This window comes from Eucalyptus grandis, chromosome 9 (assembly GCF_016545825.1).
Source record: "Eucalyptus grandis isolate ANBG69807.140 chromosome 9, ASM1654582v1, whole genome shotgun sequence".
Taxonomy (NCBI): Eukaryota; Viridiplantae; Streptophyta; class Magnoliopsida; order Myrtales; family Myrtaceae; genus Eucalyptus; species Eucalyptus grandis.
In genome coordinates, this window is record NC_052620.1 from 25,841,843 (window position 1) to 25,863,239 (window position 21,397).

Consider the following 21,397-nt stretch of genomic DNA (forward strand, 5'->3'; position numbering starts at 1 on the left):
GATTTTTCATTGCACGGCACTGCGATGTGGATTGCGGGGGGATTAGATTAGTTCTTGCCTTTCGTTAATTGGTCGTCGCTAGTTCGCGGAAATGCTGATTAGTACGCGTAATCGACGTGATTTGTTTCTACGGCATGATGTCGTTTTTCGTGCGACTGATGTGTCGATGCCAAAGGTAAAAGATTTCTTTAAATGCCTACCGGTGCAAGAATAATTATAAGAACAAGACTTCACTGTGAAGATTGAACTCTACGTGATCGAATGCGGGGAAAACGCTTTTGCATATGGTGTTATGAATATTAAAGATAGATGATTACAAGAACTTTCCATCTTGTCCCATATCTCGATGAGCAATTAGTAGGTACGAAATTTCTATTATTGTGTCATCTTAGATTTGCTAAATATGTATTGGTATTTATAGTTTAATTGCACAATGATGTATTGTCGATTGATGTATAATTTGAATTTGTAGGTTTACTTTTTTAGGAAGTATAAAAAATAAGACGAAAAAATTATCGATCGGTCCCTAAGGATTGGCCTGGAACCCGACCGAACCCATTGGGTCGGTCCGGTCCTTGGTCCCAGACTCAATAGGGTCGGTCATCGGTCCTAAAAATTGAGGACCGACACTGTACGGGTTGGTCCTAGGGTTAAGGGGTGGCCCGGACCAACCCGGACCATGCTCACCCCTAATTGGGAAGATGTAAAACTGTATTGTACTCGAATGAATTTTTTTCACACATTTGATTTCTGTTTTTACAGCTTCTATTTATGAGAAATTGTGCAATATTCCTAGGGCTCCTGATGTGGAAGGTATATACAAAAATTGGAGCAACTAAAGTTAGGGATGTAAACTAATCAAGAATAAATCATAATAAACCAACGAGTGATTGTTAGAAATCTGTTAAATATCATGTTCCAGTCAATGAGTGATTGCTAGAATCTGTTGAATATCCACTTCCAAATTTGGTATCCTTTGATATTCATAACATGTTCGTGAAATTTGTTTCGGATCATGTTCGAGGAAATGCTCAATTATCTCTAGTGTATCGACTCATGGTCTTTGTTTTTATGGTAAATTAGCAAACTTTAATAAAAGCATATGGCTATGAGACTCTAGTTGATACCAAATAAAGATGGTTGTTCAACTGATGTGGGGAGCATCAAGATTTAATTTCTACATGTTATTTGGTATGCTTAGGATCTCATTATATTATGTGATATTTCTTCATGTAGATTGATTCTCATAAGGTTTAATGGGTTAGATTTTCTTATTAGTTTATCTATTTCTTATTTTAAATTTCGAATTTCAGTAGAATTATATAAAATTATATGTAAAAATTATGTTATCTTATAATTGACATGGGATATATCCAGAGATAATTCTCATTCACTATTTGACAGATTTAGGATGACATCATGTGATGTAAGCTTTCTTTATGTAACATAACTTCATAATTAGATCAGATTAGATTGAAATCTTAGTAATCCGCCATGTGAACTGTGGAAAAGACCCTTAATTTAGATTCACCTTTTTCTCGCCATAAACGGTAACCCTAATTTCCTCTCCCGTTTTTATTATCCTTTCGGTACGAGATATGATGATTAATGCCCCCACCAAGTTTGGAGCTTTGGAAGTTCGATCCTAGTGTGTCTCTCAACGGAATAAAAAAAAGGACTCAATTGCTAATCTCGAGATCTTTTCGGCACTCTTTATGTCCATTCACCGTCCACTTAATTCGTCGATTTGTCCCTATCTCGGTGCCAAAACGAGAGGAATTTAGGTAAAACGAAAAAAAATCTCGACGTGGGCCCTAGCGTCTAAATTTGGGCCGACAGAAAATTCTTTGGGCTCAGTGAAAATGGGCTTTCAATTTGGGCTCTAAGATTAGGCCCAGTAACATCTTTTCGGGTCTCTGTTCCGTTCCGTTCCGCCCCTTTCCATGGCTATAAACCCTAAACCCCAAATCAACTCAGAGGGATCAACCGCAAGAAGAAGAAGAAGAAGGAAGAGAAGCGAGTCGATCGATCCGCCGACCAGACATGTTTCCCGGAATGTTCATGAGGAAGCCGGACAAGGCGGAGGCCTTGAAGCAGCTGAGGGCGCACGCGGCCATGTTCGGCGTCTGGGTCGCCGTGGTCCGGGTCGCGCCGTTCGTCCTCCATTACTTCTCCGACGAGAAGGAGGAGCTCAAGCTCGAGTTCTAGACGATCCTTCTCTCTCTGCATAGAATTTTAGGTAATCGATGCGTCGCCCTGTGGATCATCTGTTCTTTCCGAAGTGTTTTCGCGGATTCGTTTCTGTTTGGCGTTTGTTTTCGCCGGATTTCCAGTACATCCGTCTTTACATTAGTGAATTGAGATGATGGATCGAAGTGCAACCTAATCTTTCCTCTCATTTCTGGGTTCAATTTCTCTTGCATCATCGACGCGGGCCTTTGCATTTGAATGACCGACGATTAGATTTTACCTTGTTTTTCTAATGTCTCGGGGACTGTCGATTTGCTGCATACATTTGAGTTCATTGGAATAGTGCAGCTCCTGGTGTAGAACTTGTTTCGGCGATGCCAGTGAGGAATGGTAGAGCTCTCGCTCTTGACCTCCTTGCATCAGTTTGCATCTTCCTTTAGGACTGACTTGCCCAGGAAGTGCTTACTGCCTATGTTGAGACTCGATAATCGAGAGCAGACATGGAAGTTGCATCCTCAATTGCTACCCTTTCTGTCCTTTCTGTCCTCATGGCCAGATAACATAGTAGATTGGGAAGAATATCCGGTTTTGTTGCGGCGTATTTCATTCTCTGGTTGATCAATTTTCACCAATCTGAATGGGAAGATGCATTAATGAACCTATGGGAATCATCTCTGCCTATTTCATGCTCTAGTTGATCAATTTTCACACTTCCGAATGGGAAGAGTTAGTTAGGATTAATTGACCCTATGGGAATCATCTCTGCCTCGTGTTCTCTCCAATTGAATCGGGGGTTGTGTTTGCACATTAAATACTAGAGGCTTCATACCCGAGTGGTCCAAAATTTCCCTATAGATCAGGATCCTAGGTTTGTGAAATTGTGTTTCAGCTATTGGCAGCTACATTATGCTTTTCTGTTAAATGTAGGAGCACATTTTTAGTACTCGTTTGTTTATCAGATGCCCTTTTCTGGTGATCCAATGGATTATCACTCAAATGGGGGTTGTTGGGTGAGGAAAGCAAGAGTCGTTTTGGGTTTTGGTAGCCAAGTTGCTGCAAGTCTTGTTTTGATGATGTTTTGGTCTATTGTCTTTTGAGTATGTGGAAGTTGAAATTGTTTATTGAAAATGAGAAAGAAAAGGCCCAGAGTTGTGGTTGAGCGTTATGGCTAATGAATTAAGTGTGCTCTTTGGATGTGCTTTTCATCCTAAAACAGACTGAATAAGTGAACTGAATCCATGACAGGACGGGCTACCTTTATGAGTTGTTTCTCGAGGTTTTAAATGACAACAGGAACTCTTCGATCCTTAGAATTCCATCCTTAAAGAAATGAGAGAAGCTGGTTTTAACTTGGCTTGTTTGGTCCGTAGTTCTTTCATATTCTACCCCTTCCTTTCACCTTTTTTCTACTTACTATTATCGTCCTCCGGAATCTGATGTTCCCTCACCACATAATGATTGGTATCTTTGGAAACTTTGAGAAAAAAATTCATCATCATGGCTTTCGATGGAGATTTTTGTAAAATCTTTGAAGAGATGGGTGAAAGCGAACTGACTTATGATATAGTCGGCCACATGAAGTTTAGAACATGGTAGCTGAACACCCTCACAATTTGGCACAAGGCTAATCAGGTTGAAGTACATGTCCAGTCCAGGCTCACGCTATCTGTGTATGCCTCCGTTGATCAATCAATCGTTCATCTGCAGAGTCTGTTGCTTTAATTCAAACCCTTCGTCTTGAAAATCATCGCCTGTATCTGTCCAAGTGCCAAGTGCGTCATCTCGGCATCCTAAGGTTGCTGGCTGTTGCTTTCTCTGCTCGATCGAGTGTACGATGCTGACATATATTCTGGTTTATCTTTTGGTCTCCGTTGCTGTTGGTTTTGAGCTTTTCCATCGCCATAGCAACCAAGGAACTCAGCTCATGTCAAGGGCTCACATACAAAATCCCTTTGAATACGCAGTGAGACTTAAAGGTTTTCTCGTATCAGTTCAATTTGCCGGAGGATACATGTGGAGGATGCTTGGTGATCAAGACTGACGGCGATTCCCATGATTTTCCTTGGAGGGAGAGGCATTACGGGCCTCCAAAAAAGTGCACGTGCCTTTTTTTTTTTTTTTTTTTTTTTAAGACTAAATCGAAAAACTGGGAGCCGCCATTGAGTCCTGCCGACAGAGTGTTAGGTGAGATGTCCTTATACGTGGGTGTAATGTAAAATTTGAGCTACTGTTGTTTCTTTCCTTTCCCTTTTTCCCTTTATGATCGATCATACATGAGCTCTTAATAAATTTTTCCAGGCCGCCGCTCCCCCACCCAAGGAAAAATTAATTTATTCCACTTATACCAATTCGTCATAAATCTTTTAATTCAATTAATTTAATTCTGACACGTTAACAATTTGTTAATGTGATCCATCGGATCAAATTTAGCTTGGAATTGAGGGTAGGAATGTGATGATCTTACATGAGATGATCAATATTACCATGACTTTTTAAAAAAATTGAATTATTTGCTTACTTTATTTATTTTCTTCTTATTGTTAAGGGCAAGGGGTTGTCAGCCACGACTAAATTCTAACAAGGGTTACAACCCTCGCACAATGACTAGTGAGGACTCGTTGCCTTTACACACAATTGGCAAGGGCTTGTGGTGGGGCCCTCACCTAGTGGCTAGCAAAGGTCATGAGTCTTCATCTAGGGCTAGCAAGGGTGGCGATTGTCGCTGGCGAATGACGAGGGCTTGCAGTCCCTCATCCAGTAGTTGCCAGGGGTCATTGGGCCTCACTTAATGGCTGACGATCCCTACCAGCCCTTAACAATAAAAAAAGAAAAGAAAAAATTAATTAAAATTAAAAAAAATTAAAAAATTTCAACTTCAACATTGATTGTATTACATAGAATAGTTAGCATTCACATCATAAATTTTTAACTTAATTTAGCCGGATTGATTACATTGATAAATTATAAAAAGTTTAGGATTAAATTTGTCATTAAAAATTTAAAAGTGAATTAACATAATTGATTGAAGATCTTTGGGTAATTTTTCCCCACCTAGGCACCCCATCTCCAATCTTGAACTCGACACAAAATCAAGGTTGGGTGATCCGACCCTGACCAGATGTGGTCTTGGAGGCGGCATCGGGGTCGGGGATAAATGTGTTTTTTTTTTTAATCTTTTTCAAGCTTTGAGGGTATGGAAACTGATGACGAACGGTTTTCAACAAGTAAGAATGAATTTTAAGATCCTTTTGCGATCTTCCCATCACATGAACAATAAAAACGGTGGTTGCATCTTTTTGGAGATGCTCTGAGATGCTCCCCCACTACCTCGGGAGCACCTCACTGCCCGGCACGTGCCGATTCCTTATCCCTCCCTTGAAAAGCAGTCCATTTCCTTAATTCGTCGATTCTGGGGATCGATTCCATTTGGTAAATAACGATGGATTACAAATTTTTTTAGTGCTGTGTTCAAACCACCATCGAATCGGAGTGAAGCGTCTCGCTTTATTTCTAAACCATTAGTAATGGCGAAAGTGCTGGCGGGAGGGGAAGCATCTTATCTTTTGAGACTAGCTCTGTGGTCCACGCTCTCCCGCTTTTTGGCCCCACCTTTGATGCATGTCTTCTTCAATAATATCTATCGAAAAGGAAAAGGAAAATCAACCTTGTTCTTGTTCTCCTTTTATCACATGTAGAATTTCATTGTGAACAGTCGATCTTCCTTGCATGCTCGATTGCATTGATTTGATAATGATCGATCAATTTTTATGTCGATAATGCAGAATGATTCGTACTCTCACTTGTCAACTTGAATATGGAATTCTAACACGCTGACCTTTTTTTTTCCTTATAACTTGGAATTGTGTTATCACTCACGAATTTTCTAGTCACGAATCCACTTATTTCGCAAAAAAATTTGTTGTTTTTAATTCGGATTATTGAGTGTAATGAGTCAACGGAAAATCTTTTCACGGTTATCAGAAAATCAATATTGACGTTTAAGAAAATAAATCCCTCTTTCAAATATCATATTTCATAACACAATGGCTTTGACAATTGAACCCAATACCTCAATACTTAGACCACGTTTGGGATCTTGCTTTCATTCCATGCAAATGCACCTAGATCCCTGATGGCCGGGTCAGGGGATTATCACTATGCCCTAGCTTGGACCACAATGCCCGAACTCGGGACTTCATTTAAGATTTTTCCTTTAGATACACATATCATAATTTTTATACAATCAACATCGGAAAATAACTACTCTCTCTCGTGAAAAATACAGTCAAATATAAAAGACAAATAAAATCAATTTTCTAAGATAATTTTATGAAAAATGTTTTTCCAGTAAAATTTTGATCTTCCCTGAAAAATGGGGATGAGTAGATGCCAATGAAAGTGACCAAGGCAGCGACGGCTTATTTGGTGGATAGCGAAAGGTAGGATGGCCAGCCACATTGATTGACCCCTCGACACATCAGCGATCGGCGAAACATGTCATGAGACCAACCAATGCAAAAGCCGCAAGGTGCGGCGACACGTGTCGTGAAGCCGAAACTTCGGCGTGGATTTATTGCGTCATCCATCGGTCCTCCAAATGTACCTATCTACTACGCATTGAAGCCCCGCTGTCATGCACACCTGGTGCAGGTGCAGGTGCAGGTGCAGGTGCAGGCGCGGTTGACCCCGATCCGGCGAGGGCGTTTCCATGCTTCGGTTAATCACGCTCGACATAGTCTCTCGGCCCTTAATCAAGCGCGTTAATCTCGGATGACCAAAGCTTAAGCTAAAATCAGACAGCGGAATCTTTTATTTTAAGGGGGATATTTCAGCACAAGAAATACTAAAAGAGGGTCGTGTCGGAAAGGGAATGTCTTCGGTAAAACATCCCCACGTTTTCTCCGCAGCCGTAGAACAGATCAAATGTTCAAGTCGGCCACAACAGCAACAATCTCTCTCTCTAGAAGGGGGAGAGAGAGAGAGAGAGAGAGAATAAAAATGGTTTCTTTTTTCTTTTCGTGGGGCACCAAGGACGTGCCACCAAGAAATGAGAGAGTCCCAAATGTCAATTCCCACATAATTAAAACCAATTGAATCCGCAAACCACTGTAGATCCCTTCCACGGGTCCCAACCCCCTCCTCAAAATTTGCCCCCCCAAGAAACTGCAATCGCAGAGAGAGAGAGAGAGAGAGAGAGAGAGAGTTTTTGTCAGAGGCTGACAGTTCCCTCTCCACAGGGCTCCGGTTTCTTGCCATTCCTTTCATGGCCGTATAGGATTCTTGGGAGGAAGAGAGCGCACCCTTATGCTTGTTTTGGCCATCTGTCAGCAGTTGGGTTGGTGGGTCTGTCTTCTTTATCATATAATTTGATCGAGGAGGAGTTGAATTCTGTGATGGCTTGCGGGTGGTTACGATGAATGGCCATCGTCGTGCTGATGATGAGGCAGGAGGCGAGAGAAGTCGTTCCGCAATAGCGAGGGGGTTGCGAATCTATGCGAGAAGGAGGAGGGGATGGATGAAGTGCCTGGCTCGGTGGGGACGAGCGCGAGTTTCGCTCTGAGATTGGGCCAGACCATCTTCTCTTCTGCTTCTCTCCTCTTCATGTCCCTTGGCGTTCAGTTCTACAGCTACACCGCTTTCTGGTAGGTGGTTCCTCTCTCTCTCTCTCTCTCTCCGTTCTCCCATGATCTCAATCAAACTTTTGCTGCTGAATTCTCTTCGGGATCCAACCAGTCGGTCCGTTGTATCCATCACGTGCATCTTTACGTGATAAACTTGGTGTTACCATTTCTGTCGGATCCAACCAGTCGGTCTGTTGTATCCATCATGTGCATCTTTACGTGAGAAACTTGGTATTACCATTTCTGTCTCCTTGTCTGTCTTGAGGTTACCCCAAAAAAGGGAAAAAGAAAAAAGACTAGGGAGAAGATCAGCCTTCTTGTCGGGTGACCAAATCTGTTTCTGGGATTGTAGCGTTTCTCTTCTTGCGTTCTCTCCTAATTTTGATCTGGCGATCCATTAGAAACCAGATTTCGGAAGGGTTGTAAAGCTCTCTGTCTCTGAGCTGAGAGATTGTGCATCGCTCTTTCGCGATGAGAAATATGATTAGCAACTAGTCGTGTCAAGTTCAAAGGGTTATTTCAAGAGCTCATTCGGCAGCGTCAAAGAGGATCATACAAATTTATGCTTCACTACCATCTGGCAAAGACCGAACGAAAAGATGTAGCCCAGCGGTCTGACTCAATATGGCTTTTGACTTGTACCGCTGCTTGGAGTTTGGCATCTGCAGACCAACGCTGTGTGTCTATGCCGTGTGCGCCTTTGACTAATAGATGATTTTCTCCGATGTTTCTTTTTTGACGGTTCTTCCGGTACGTTTGCTCCATGGGTGACGCATCAACTTTTGTCACATTGGACTTTTCTTTGCTTGCCGTGTCTTTCTTTAGCTAGTTGGTCACGCCCAGTTGGTTAAGTCCACGGATTATCCCCCGCAATATTTAAAGCCAGAAAGGTAGTTAAGACACAACATCAAGAAAAGAGTTCTCCGACAAGTTTCCTCCTTTGACAATATTAACAACTTTCTGCGTGTTGGTTACATGGCTAATCACCTGGCTAATCCGGACCAGGTTCGAGAGGGGAAGGTAAAAGTGGAAGACAAATTGCTGACATTGATGCAATCTTGCCAGAAACATAATGATTAGCTGAAATTGTTGGTCATGTCAATTTAATGATTTAATGAGCCTGAATTGATATTATGTGGTAATATTTGCATCCATCTGACTACTTTTGAACTCTCTGCAATTAGCTGAAATCGTCGTTACTGATGCAGCTACTTGGTCACAATCATGGGTTTAAACATACCGTGGAGTTTTACCTTGGCATTGGTGGATGGATACTCCGTCCTGTTTAAGTGCCCGCTCCGACAACCTGGAGTTCTCCTCATCATCGTAATTGGAGACTTGGTGTGCACTGCATACTCTCTGCATAATTAGACAGTCAAAATGTTGGGTTAATAAACATGAAGCTCTTTGTTACAGGTGCTGTCTACTCTCACACTAGCGGCAGCTAGCTCAACAGCTAGCGTCGTGGATCTGCTGGTGCATGCCAACGGGCCTTACATCCCTCCAAAGTTCTGCAGTAGATATCAAATATCGGCGGCCATGGCTTTCTTGTCGTGGTTTTTGTCCCTCGCTTCGTCGCTGTTCAACCTCTGGTTGCTTCCAGCTTTGTGAATTCTCTGGCTCTCAAGATTTTGCAGTGTTCAGTGGAAATGTTCCGTGACAATCTCACAACTGAACGGTGTTTAGCATTCACGTTTACAGAAAAAAAGATCTCTGGCTATACTGTAATGGAAATTATAGCATTGAGCGTGCAATTGTAGATCAGAAAGTTACACTCGGAGCATAATACTCTCCAGATCATTGTGCAAAATATACATAATTCTTCCTAGTTTTATCATCAGGAATCGCAAATGCAATTCTTTCATTGTCTACAAAGGTTATAATGTAGAGTGTCTATAAAAACTGACCACCTTGGATCTTTGTGCTGGCTTTCTTGTACCTCGCCATGAGGATTAAGATTCCTTCTTCTGAAATGTGTAGCTTTGCCAAGCTCTGAGCCCTCGTATATCGGAATCTCTGGGAGATTAGTCTTGCATATTTCAAGCTGTTCAATTATTTCAGTATGGTCTCTCACTTCCGCAAACAACGTAACACCTGAGAACAGTTGTTTCCATCTTTGCAGTCCTATGTACTCAACAACCCATATCTCTCCTTCCTTTAAACTCAACACTCATATAAGTATTTTGGTGGCCACAGTCGTCTCTGGAGAGAGCATTACAATGAGAGATGACCATCAACCTCAATTTGTTGCACTTTACAGAGTTCACATCTACAAACAATCTTCTCATTGTCTAAAGATCGCCAACCAATAATAAAATGTGGATCCATCAAAAGAAATGCTTCCCTTGTTTTACAAAACGGACCCGTGGGAACACAGTACTGCGGTCACCTTTTAACGTACTTGCACACAAGTTCATATCAACCTGAGCCAAGTACTTTCTTACCTTGACTTGCCCCAAAACCAAACCAATCCTTCCAATGTGTATTCTTCTCCTAGGACCAAAAAACCTAGCCAAAACCATGGTAACGTCAACTCCTCCACTCCACTCAGCTCCCCAGCGATATCAACTTTCCTTCTGAAGCCAATTCCAAACAAAAGAGAACGTAGAGCACATAAACCATTGTTTAAGATTGCTATGCCACAAGTTGTCACAAAACAGTTAGCAGAGGCTCTGGCGATGATTCCACTACTTATGAAAGCATGAAATCTTGCATTAGCAGATGCGGATCCCAGAATCAGAACTTCTCCAGAAAGTGGCTCAACCAACTAATACCCTCTAATCCACTTTCTGCTGCATGTCCAGCATTTCTTTTCTCAGCTTCTCCACCATTTCCCTGTTCCCTTTCTTCTTGTAACCATCTATAAAAGCAGTGTAAATCTCCAAATTCGTTTCAAAACCTTTACCTACCATCTCTGCCTGGAGCCTCAAAGCTTCTTCCATCTTCCCCTCCAAGCACAGCCTAATTATCAAAACCTCATAACTCTTCCCTTTTGGCAAAAAACAAGAATTATCTCCTGCACCTCTCAAAATATCCAGAGCTTCAAAAACCCTACTCTGACCACACAGCGCTACGGTCATTGCATGTATTGTTGATGGCTCTGGCCCGAACTTTTTTCTGCACATGTCCTTATAAACCAGCAAAGCCGAATTGACATCTCCTACATTACAGTACCCCTTTATAAGGTGCTCATAAGTGACGCCAGTACTCTCCAATCCATTCAATTCCATTTCTCTCGCCAATTCCTCAGCCCTCTCGATCTGTCCACTCTCGGAAAACCCGGCAATGATGGTATTGTAGGCCAAAACATCAGCCTCGATCCCCTTAACTCTCATCTCATCCCAAATTTTCTCGGCTTCTACAACCTTTCCATCCTCGCAATACACGGCCATCAACACACTATAGCTGTGCACATTCGGCGTGCAACTCGACCTCACCATTTCGTCCCAAATCTCCTCAACTCTCTCCGCAGCGCCGTCCCGATAGAAGCAGGTCATCAATGTATTAAAAGTATGCACATTCGGGCTGATTCTGACAGCCCCTTTCGGATTCCCCACATTTCCACCATTAAGCACCCCGAAAACCTCCTTATAAATCTCATAACCCGCCAATGCACCTCTACACCTAGAAACCGAGCAAATTAACGAATTCAAGGTAGCGACTTTAGGGCTCAGACCACGCGACCTCAACAGCCTCGCGATTTCCAGAGCCGCGTCGACCTTCTTCGCTTCCAAGCAGCACTCGATCAACAAATCGAACACGAAGGGCGCGGAATCGCACTCCCGGTACGTCCGGACAAGCACCTCGAAAACCCCGACGGGCTTCGTGTCGGGGGAGATCCTGAGGGCTTCTCTGATCAAGCCCTGAGCGTGGCGCTTGAGGCGGGCCCTGGAGAGGACGTGGATGGTCGTGGCGTAGGAGCGCAGGTCGTGGTCGCAGAGGGCGCGCCGCCGCGTGAAGAGGAAGAAGCGGAGGGCGAGGTGGGCGTTGTTCCGGAGGCGGAGGGCGATTTGGGAGAACGCCGCCGGGGGGAGCCCGTCGGGGCACATGGAGCGGAGGTGGCTCCATCGCGACTTGGAGCGGTGGTGGGTCAGGAGCGAGACCACGTCGGAGACGAGCACTTCGCCGGAGCTCGCGGCGGCGGCGGCGGCGGAGGAGGAGAACGGAGAGCAGGGACGGCGGCGGAGGTCGAGGAGCGCAAACCGAGCGGCGATCGCCATTGCCATGAGAGGGACCATTCCGCGCAAGCGAAGGCGGGGGAGGGAAGACACCCGACCCGATTTTTTTTGGGTTCGGGTCGGTTCGATTGACGGGAAAAAAAAGATTTTTGGGCTTTAGAGCTTAATTGTGGCCCAGTACCCGTACCCGAGTCCCTGCGCTTCTTGAGTGCTAGTATCCCGCGTTTGATTTGAGTGGATTTGGGCACAAGTGCGAGGGTCTTGGGCCTCGAGTTCTATGGACCTGGGCTCGAGAGCAAGGAATCTAGACATGGGGATTAGGGTCTCAAGCTCGAGTATGGGCATTAGTCTCGAGCCCGACCTCGGCCTCTATGGACTTAGGCCCTGATGTTGAGGACCTTGGCTTGGTGGTCGGGGATTCGAGCATAGGCTTTGTGGAACTAGGCTCGAGTATCGGGGATCCTGGCATGAGCATTGGGGCATCAAGCTCAGCCTCTATGGATCAAGTCTGGGTGTGAGGGAGCGAGCATGGGCACTAGGTATCATGCCTCGCTTTTGTGGACTCAGGATCGGTGCCTGTGTTCATATACCTAGGATTACATGCTCATGGTGCTTGGTACCTAAGTGGGGATCCATTGAGTCCACGACTTAGAATCCCCTTGCTTTTGGCCAGTTTTCAACTATCCATCAGCAAGTTACTAACGCTTGAATTATATATGTCTACTTAGAAAAATTAAATTAGATTTTCCTCTTGAAATAATTGAGACTACTTTTTGGTTCTTTTCAAAGTTTACATTTTTTTTTTGTCGGTTTAGATTTAAATTGAATATCGAAAAATGTTGTCAATTTTAATGAAAAATAACTTTATGAAAAACATTTTAAAAAAATGTAACATTTTTTGTGAAATGATCGGAGTCTATGCTAAAAACATTAAAAAAATTCGTTTGCTCGTATCCATCTTAATTTCTACGCCAACAATTCTTTTTTTGCCCCTCTCTTCTAAGGGTGAGTATGGTCTAAGTTGGGCCGGTCTGTCCCCTAACCCTAGGACCAACCCATACAGTACTGGTCCTCAATTTTTGGGACCGAGAACTGATCCTATTGAGCTTGGGACCGAGGACCGGACCGACCCAATGGATTCGGTCCGATTCCAAGATCAATTCAGGACCAATCGATAATTTTTTATTTCATTTTTTGTACTTCTTAAAAAAGTGATTGAGGACCGAACTGACCCATTGGGTTTAGTCCAGTTTCAGGGTCAATCCAAGACCAACCAATAATTTTTTATTTCATTTTTTGTACTCCTTAAAAAAATGATTAAGGACCGAACTGACCTAATGAGTTCGATTCGGTTTCAGAGTCAATCCAAGACCAATCAATAATTTTTTATTTCATTTTTTATAATCCTTAAAAGGGCAACCGAAGACCATATCGACTCAATGGGTTCGATAATGAGCGAGATTAGTTAAAAAAGGCAAGCGGTGAGGATCAAGTGGGGTGAGCATTGAAAATAATGAGCATCAAATGTCGAACGGGAAGTAACAAGCCAAGCAAGCATTGAGCGGCAAGTGGCATGAGTGACCTAAAGCGAGTGAGGCGAGTGTCAAGTGGTGAGTGGAGAAATTGTTTCTTTCAATTTTGGTAAATTGAAGACTAAGAGGACAAATAAGACAAAAGGAAAACGAATACTAGAGGATAATGCCATAAGGAGCTGTTTATACCTTTTTGGACGCCGTAAGAACTCCTCACAAAAACATTTTTCTAATTGGTAAATTATAACTATCGACACCGTAAAATATATTAAAATCTAAATTATTAAAGAAAAATATAAAATTACTTAAACTTTTCACTAAAGAGCTGTTTAATATTATTGACGCCGTTTATTTTAAGGTTTTCTCTATATAAAAACTTATAAGTAATATATTAGATATATATATATATAGTCAGGATTGGTCCGGGTTGAACCGACCTAGAATTTTCAGGATCGAGGTCCAACCCGCACAGTGCTGGTCCAGGAATTCTAGGACCAAGGACCAACCTAATCTCCTTAGAAATCGGACCAGGATTGGTAGGGTTAGGCTGATCCAAAGTCGTTCCGGGTTGACTCTAGACCAATGCTCACCCCTACTCTCTTCTATAGTGTTAGTAGAAGAACACATACTTTTTTTTTTTTTTTGTGACCCAGTAACCTCGTACAACCGGCAGCCGGCAAGTAAACCTTGGGGGACACGTAAGTGAAAGGACCCACTACCCCGGCGTCTCACTTAAGACCCCAAGCGACCGTGAGAGGATTTGAACTCCTCCCTTTTGTGAGGGGGAGATAGCTCAAACCATCGCGGCCACCAAGGCGGTGGTGAAGAACACATACTTTGTATGTGGAAAGATATAAATTTCGGTCGATTTAGGATAATTGTTACAAATTTAAAAATTGAGGAAAATTGTCAATGTAAATTGTCATAAAATTTTGGTATTGAAATAAGAAACAATGAACTCGAATTTTTTACGACTTACCATGAAAAAACTAAGTATGATCAGATGCAATAGGAAGTATCTAACTTATCATTGTTAAGAAATAATACACATATTCCAAAATTTCTAGAAAAAAAAACAAATATGTTTCACATAACGACGAATACAGGCTTTTCATGAAATTGCGGTAGAATTAGTTGGAGGTGCAAGGCATTTTTTGAGTTTGCTTTAGTGTAGAGAGAGACAGAGAGATTAAAGCAGCATACATTAGTACGAATCACATTAAAAGAAATTCTTTCACCCCAATGGACGCAAAGTTCCCAAGGACCTAAGCTCTAAAGATAAAGGCAGGGTTGATTTAGCCACTTTTTCGTCTCGTTCCCTATCAAAACCAAGCCATATATGTTGAATTCCCGAGTGCATGCACATCATAACTCTGCATTAAAAGTGCAAAAGATGGATTTGAAGAACTGATCTCACAGCACTAACATTCCACTCTACAGCAAACACAACTATGAATAAAAAAAATAATGGAAAATGGTATAAACGATCTCTGAAATTTGGTCCAGTATGTAATGTTATATTTGAACTTTAGTTTAATATTCAATGTGATCTATGAACTTTTAAACATTTTCAATGGTTTAGAGATTACACTGAACAAATTATAAGTTTAGAGACAATATTGTACATTGGGTCAAAGTTTATGAATAACATTATATAAATTAAAAATTTAGGGATGTCATAATATATTAGATTAAAGTTCATGAAATCTTGATGTTATTACAGTAAAAAAGAGAAGCAAAATACTATTCATTGCACAATCTCTTTCCCACTTTTGCAAGTACAATACAATAATTCCAAGATAAAAGGAAAGTGGAGAACTAGGAGTGATGTTCACTTCAGCCAAGCAGGAACATTTCAGACGTTTCATGTGGCTTCCCAAAGAGCCAAAAAAGAGAAAAAAGAGAGATAAGTACAAAGCATTGTTGTTGACTGAATGCTATTGATGCCTCTCCGTATATTTTAAACCATTGAACAGTCACCCCTTTTCTTTTCTAGTGACAACCATTGAACGCTAGCTAGTGAACAAAAAAAGACGAGACAAAAAAAATGAAATGCAAGAACAGCATCATGAATTATTGATGAAAATGCGCATGGCATACGATGCTTCCTAAGGATAATAAGCCATGCTTGTCAAGCAACTATATTAACCTTAGTGTTCAACCAAGTTAGGGACTTTGTTGCAAGGATTGAACAGGAATCGATTCGTATATGTGATTCAATGCCAAGTTGGTACCGTAAGACGCTGCATCAATTGGAAAAAACCAGATCAAATGGGGAGATTCGCACACCATGGGTCATAAGAAAGATACGTGGGGATAACACACTCATGAAAATGCCCTAAAATGCTAGTAATAAAACTTTATATTATATAGGGTGGATATAATATGGAGCCCACGAAATTAGATGGGTGATGGGGTTGGAAATTGGAATATGTTCCGTCCTATGGATTGAGATTGAGATTGAGATTGAGTGGTTGCTAGTTGAAGCAATTTGGATTTCTTTCTTTTCCTTGTCAAACCATTTTAGAATTTGATTGCATCAACAGAAGTTAAAGCATATGACAAAAAGCAAACATGTACGCTTAAGGTACGGTCCAAGAGAATACGTTAATTACATTCTAAGCCTTGGGAAATAGAAAAAGAAGGTGATTTCTGTGCATACGTCACCGATGGTGACTACAAAATTTTAATCAATTAAACCATGCTCAACGGGCAATTTTTTTTTTTAATAAAAAAAAAGGTCACCATGCTCGCTATGTAAATATCGATGATCTTTTTCCACTATATTGTAGAAAGAAAAATAAAAGAAGATAAATGTGCACTCAAAGTAAAGTCTCTGATTTTCTTTTTCCATAGAGGAATTCCAAAAAGTAATTTTATATGACGTACGGATATATGACGACATGATATATTAAGCATATGTATGGATAGGTTATTTTAATTCTAAGAGGACATTATTACAATAGAAGGGAGGGATATTTTATCTATAAATACGTGAACTGAGGACTATTCGCCGTCGCGTTTAAGTTATGTTTTTCTTGGATCAAGTAATTATAATCTTGAAAGGCAAAAATATTCTCTGACCATTAAGGCAATCACATATTCTTAACTTATCGATAAGATGCCACATACCTTAGTCACTCGAGCCATATTAAACAACGATTGATTGCCGGATACAGCGCACAGCAACATTATTGTCTTATTATTCTGTTCAAGATCAGCGAATATTAAACCAAGAATATTACCATGCTGAACTCTCATTCGCTTGAAAAAGCTCCTTGATTTAAGCATTGATCCCTGAGAAAAATGCCCGAACGACGAGCACTGTATTCTAAAGTTCAATATGCTCCGGCGAATAAACGTACTCAATTATTCTAAACTTTTTTTGTATGTTCCTGTGTGCCATAACTTTACGGCTTTAAAAAATTGATTTTTTCCATTAATCATGGATTTCGAAGAAATAATGCTATCTTATCATATCTAGGCTAAAGTATTGCTAGAGATCCGCTAGCACGACCGCTACAACATGTTGTCTCATTTTGGAAACATCTCGATATGTTTTTGCATCTGTACATGCATCAGGAGCTGATTGATATGCAAAGTGAAAGTTCCAATTCTTCATGTGGGGCACGACCAAAAAAATTTATGCCTTGTGTCCGCACTTTCCCTTCTTGACGCAACTTATTCTCTTGTGTACACTCAATTTACAACCATCACCACCATCCCCGAAAGCATAATTCCCTCCCTTCCTTCAACAGCAAGCCAGGATAAAGAGAGATCAACCTGGTTAAAATCCCTAATCAGCCCTGGTCTTTCCACGACCGGCTAACGAGGAAATTCTCATCTCAAAGCAACCGCTATAAGTAACCATTTCCAGGGTTCTTTCCGCATTGCTAGAATCCAAATCTCTCTACCATGAAGTACAATGAGATCTCCCACTTCAGCCACCCCCAACACATCCTGAAGTTCGAGTACACCGAGTTCCCGTTCAAATGCGACGGATGCAAGGAGATCGGCATCGGGTCACGCTACAGCTGCGCCGCGTGCAACTTTGATCTCCATTCCCACTGCGCCATCCCGTCCGCGACGATATCTCACCCTTTTACCCCAAGTGCTCCTTCCAGTTCATGTCGAGGCCTCCGACGGAGGATGGGCCCCGCTACTGCAATGCATGCGAGAAGGACGTGACGGGCTTCGTCTACCACTGCCGGGCCTGCGGGTTCGACCTCCACCCGTGCTGTGCAAAGCTGCCGATGGTGCTGGACGACGGCGAGGTGAAGCTCTACTTGTATAGGAAGGTGAGTGCGTCTTGCCATAAGTGTGGGAAGAAAGGGAGGAGCTGGTGCTATAGGTCCAGCTGCAAGAGGTACAATTTGCATGTGGCTTGTGTGAGGGAGATGCTGGTGGAGAGTTGGCATGATATATATGTTGGGCTTGGGAAAGGCGGTGGCAGCAGCGGTGGCAGCGGCGGCGGCGGCGCTAGGAGAGGGCTTCCGACTAGAATCCCCAGCTTGAAGGACACGCTTCAGACACCACATAACAGGGGCAAGAGCAAGAAGAAGAAGTGTTGTGAGATGGCCGGTTTGGCTCTTCAATTCGTGATATCCGCGGTGCTAGGTGACCCGACAACCCTCATCGCCGGCGTTATCGGCTCACTTATGTCTCGAGCATGACCGGCGATGTGTTGATCAGGGGTGGATGCTGAATTTACTTTTTAAGGATATAAAGAACATGCATGCGAAACGATTTGGACGTGTTTAGATGGTGCGTGCATGCATGCCTGCCTGCTAATATGGTCTTTATTTGGTTATGATCAAGTGTCCGTACACTCCTCCGTTGTAAAAAGACCTGTTCACCGCTTTAGTTTTTCATTCATGTTCTCTCCCAAAAGGTCTTCTTTCAAGACATTCTCGAAATATTTAAATTGAAAAACTCCTGAAAGAAAAAAAGAGAGTGAACGAATCCGGTCCAACTTGAGTGAGGTGAGGTGGCCGAATAGCCCGAATCTAATAACTTTTTATCAAACCTCTTCGTAGCATGCTATGATTTATTAAAAATTATGGGGGACCTGCTCACATGTTTTTCCACCGTATAGCAAGATATTATTTTATTGTTTGGACAAAAAAATGAGAAATTTGTTGATCTTGAGGCCATTATTTCATTGGATAACCCTATGCATCTGAAATTCCTACGACGGCCTTTGTCCGAAAACAAGAAAAGAAAACGCCAATAACTGTCACGATACTTGCGGTTGATGGAAAGTTGATCTTTATATGTCTTTATCGTGGGAAGTGACATAAGAGATGGTTTGCATGGCGTGAAGATATTACATATCTTGATGTGCTGAAACGAATGGAAGAATCGTTCTTTGGATTTATTCCATATAGTTGGCGTGGCATGCGTACAAGCCAGAATTTGAAGGAACCTCATCATCAATTTGCATTTTTCATTTATTATATTATTCTTATATATAAGCTCCGTTTTTACCTATTTTGTTTGTTTTTCTAGTTCTTGTCCTTGATTAATAAAGAAAATAGATATTGTCTCTAGACTCTTTCTAATAGACCAAGCTAAATCAGATATGTCCAAAGTAGTCATGATATCCCCGTCGGTCCGCACTCGAAATTGTATAAACTCTTTCTGCGCTATGAATAGCTTAGTTTATATCAATCGTTGTTCAGAAGAAGAATGATAATGTACGATCTTCTTCTTCTTCTTTTCTTTTTTCTTTTTAATTTTTATCTTCGGGACTATGTAATGACAAATAAAGGCGAGAAATCCAATGTGGCTTCTAAGGAAAGGTACCCAAATATATCCACGTCAAGCAATTAATCAAACCAACGACAGTGGAGACGAACAAATTACATCGTTGTCCGACTGACGATGTCACAAAGGGCACGGCATTCCTCCTCTAACATTTCACATCCTCGCCGGATCAAACTAAGCAAAATCCTAGAAAAAACCATGGGGATCTGCAGCTCCAGCGAGTCGACGTCCGTGGCCACCGTGAAGCTCGTCCTCCACGATGGCCGGCTTCAGGAGTTCTCGTACCCGGTGAAGGCGTCGCACGTGCTTCAGAAGAACCCCACGTGCTTCATATGCGACTCGGACGACATGGACTTCGATGACGTCGTCGTGGCCGTCGATTCCGAGGAGGATCTCCTACCAGGGCAGCTCTACTTCGCGCTGCCGATGAGCTGGCTGGATAGCCCGCTCCGGCCAGCCGAGATGGCGGATTTGGCCGTGAAAGCGAACTGGGCTCTGAAGACGAGGAAAGATCAAGAGGAGCGGGCGTATGGTGCACGTGGATGCGGGTGTGATAGGACAAGAGTAGTCGAGCCGGTGGTGCTGGCAAGCCCAAAACATGCGAGAACGAGACGCCGCAATAGAATTTCTGGCGTTGGCCGCGCCGGCGACGGAAGATTGTTGCTGGAGAAAAGAGGGAGAAGCGGGAGTCGGGGCGGGAGTCGCGGCGGAAGTCGTGGACGCGGTTTCAAGGCAAAGCTAAATATCATTCTGGAGGAAGACTAGTAGTTTCGATTAGCACTTCTCATTTTTGGGTCAAAGTCCTGATTGCAGTATAGCTGTAACTTTTTGGTACATATGGCAACACCTGAGCCATATCTTTTTTAGGCCATGAAATGCAATACCTAAGGAATGCAACTTAACATGCACGCTAGCTGCTAGTCTTTTCTCATTTTCCTTGTAAATTAGCAAATCTATTATAACTGGCAAAGAGAAAAGAAAAGGCTCATCTAAGAGGGGACACCAGACGCAACTTTAGATCTTGCGTTGGTTGATTTTTGCTTTTATACGACATCCCACGTAGGTTACTTTACATTCTCAATTTTTGTCGAAAATGGACGGTAAAATGAGAGGACTTTCGTGAGTTTTGTGTCCAGAACAACTTCTTGAAAAACCCTTCCTCGTCCCCAAAAACAAAAAGAAGAAAAACCCTTCATTATTTCATGTTAATCCCGACATGATTTTCAATATAGTATAGTTCTTGGGATAGAGTCTGAAATCCGAGCTTGATCGAGGATGAACAGGAGAGAATGAGAAGGTTAAGCAGGAGAAGAAATGGAAAGTTAGCAGCAGACTATTTTGACATGTGAAGAGAAGGTACGAACCGCAATAATTAAGATAAGGAAAGGGTACACGAAGAGAGAGGACGAAGCATCGTCAAACCTTTTTTTTCCTTCATTTTTTTTTTTATATATATATAAATTAAAGCATTGTGGAACTTACTGGTTACTCCAAAGTAACATCTAACCCTCGGTTTTACATCATAATTATTAAGAGCTAGCAGCCAAAAAGAGGGAGAGAGAAAGAAAGGCAGCCTTCAACAAATGAGAGCCACGCGATGAAACCTTCAATTAGGTAGAACTGAGCACGACGCCTTCGGCTAGATGAGTAAAGTTCCACTTCTTCTTCACGCGATAAGACGTGGAGGAAGGTGACTGATATTGACACGGGTAATAGTTTCAAAGACTCTGTCAACTGTCACTGTTGCTTATTGACTCATAAATCAATTAATTTTCTTATTCATTAGTCAATATGGTATCGAATTATTGACGAATATTCTTTATTTTAAGTGACTTTAAGAAATATCAAAAAGTCATAAATTTATTATATTTATGTTAATTCGGTCATAATCCTTTCAATAATTATTCATGAATTTTTCATCAGCAAAATGTTATAAATATCAAGCGTCATTTATCAATAACTTAAACTTTCGAACAAGCAATTGCGTACTCGACTTGTTAGATCCAAAACTAAAAGGTTGTGTGTGTTTGCAGGTGGTGATCGTGGTTAGTTCTACCTTGTCATCGGGTTTGAAACTTATTCCGATGATTATATTAATGAATTGACTACT

At 42.0% G+C, this 21,397-nt stretch overlaps 5 protein-coding genes across 5 annotated transcripts; 4 read left to right on the forward strand and 1 right to left on the reverse strand.

Annotated features, from left to right (window-relative positions):
• Positions 1 to 1,964: 1,964 nt before the first annotated feature.
• Positions 1,965 to 2,425, forward strand: LOC120288098 (mitochondrial import receptor subunit TOM6 homolog). The gene has a single exon (XM_039301441.1). It carries the CDS (start codon positions 2,044 to 2,046, stop codon positions 2,206 to 2,208), a length of 165 nt encoding a protein of 54 aa, XP_039157375.1. The 5' UTR covers positions 1,965 to 2,043; the 3' UTR covers positions 2,209 to 2,425.
• Positions 2,426 to 7,294: 4,869 nt separating this feature from the next.
• LOC104418803 (CASP-like protein 5C1) lies at positions 7,295 to 9,686 on the forward strand. The gene is made up of 3 exons (XM_010030243.3): positions 7,295 to 7,832; positions 9,020 to 9,152; positions 9,228 to 9,686. Exons 1-3 carry the CDS (start codon positions 7,702 to 7,704, stop codon positions 9,420 to 9,422), a joined length of 459 nt encoding a protein of 152 aa, XP_010028545.1. The 5' UTR covers positions 7,295 to 7,701; the 3' UTR covers positions 9,423 to 9,686.
• On the reverse strand, positions 9,537 to 12,054 carry LOC104418802 (pentatricopeptide repeat-containing protein At2g15980). Its single transcript, XM_010030242.3, has one exon. The coding sequence runs from the start codon at positions 12,047 to 12,049 to the stop codon at positions 10,589 to 10,591; it is 1,461 nt and encodes a 486-aa protein (XP_010028544.3). The 5' UTR covers positions 12,050 to 12,054; the 3' UTR covers positions 9,537 to 10,588.
• Positions 12,055 to 17,254: 5,200 nt separating this feature from the next.
• LOC104418804 lies at positions 17,255 to 18,384 on the forward strand. Its single transcript, XM_018863028.2, is given in 2 exon segments — positions 17,255 to 17,620; positions 17,623 to 18,384. Coding segments are annotated over 2 exon segments (756 nt in total). The 5' UTR covers positions 17,255 to 17,436; the 3' UTR covers positions 18,195 to 18,384.
• A 132-nt stretch (positions 18,385 to 18,516) lies between these two features.
• LOC108955365 lies at positions 18,517 to 20,200 on the forward strand. Its single transcript, XM_018863030.2, has one exon. The coding sequence runs from the start codon at positions 19,405 to 19,407 to the stop codon at positions 20,050 to 20,052; it is 648 nt and encodes a 215-aa protein (XP_018718575.2). The 5' UTR covers positions 18,517 to 19,404; the 3' UTR covers positions 20,053 to 20,200.
• The last annotated feature ends 1,197 nt before the right edge of the window (positions 20,201 to 21,397 follow it).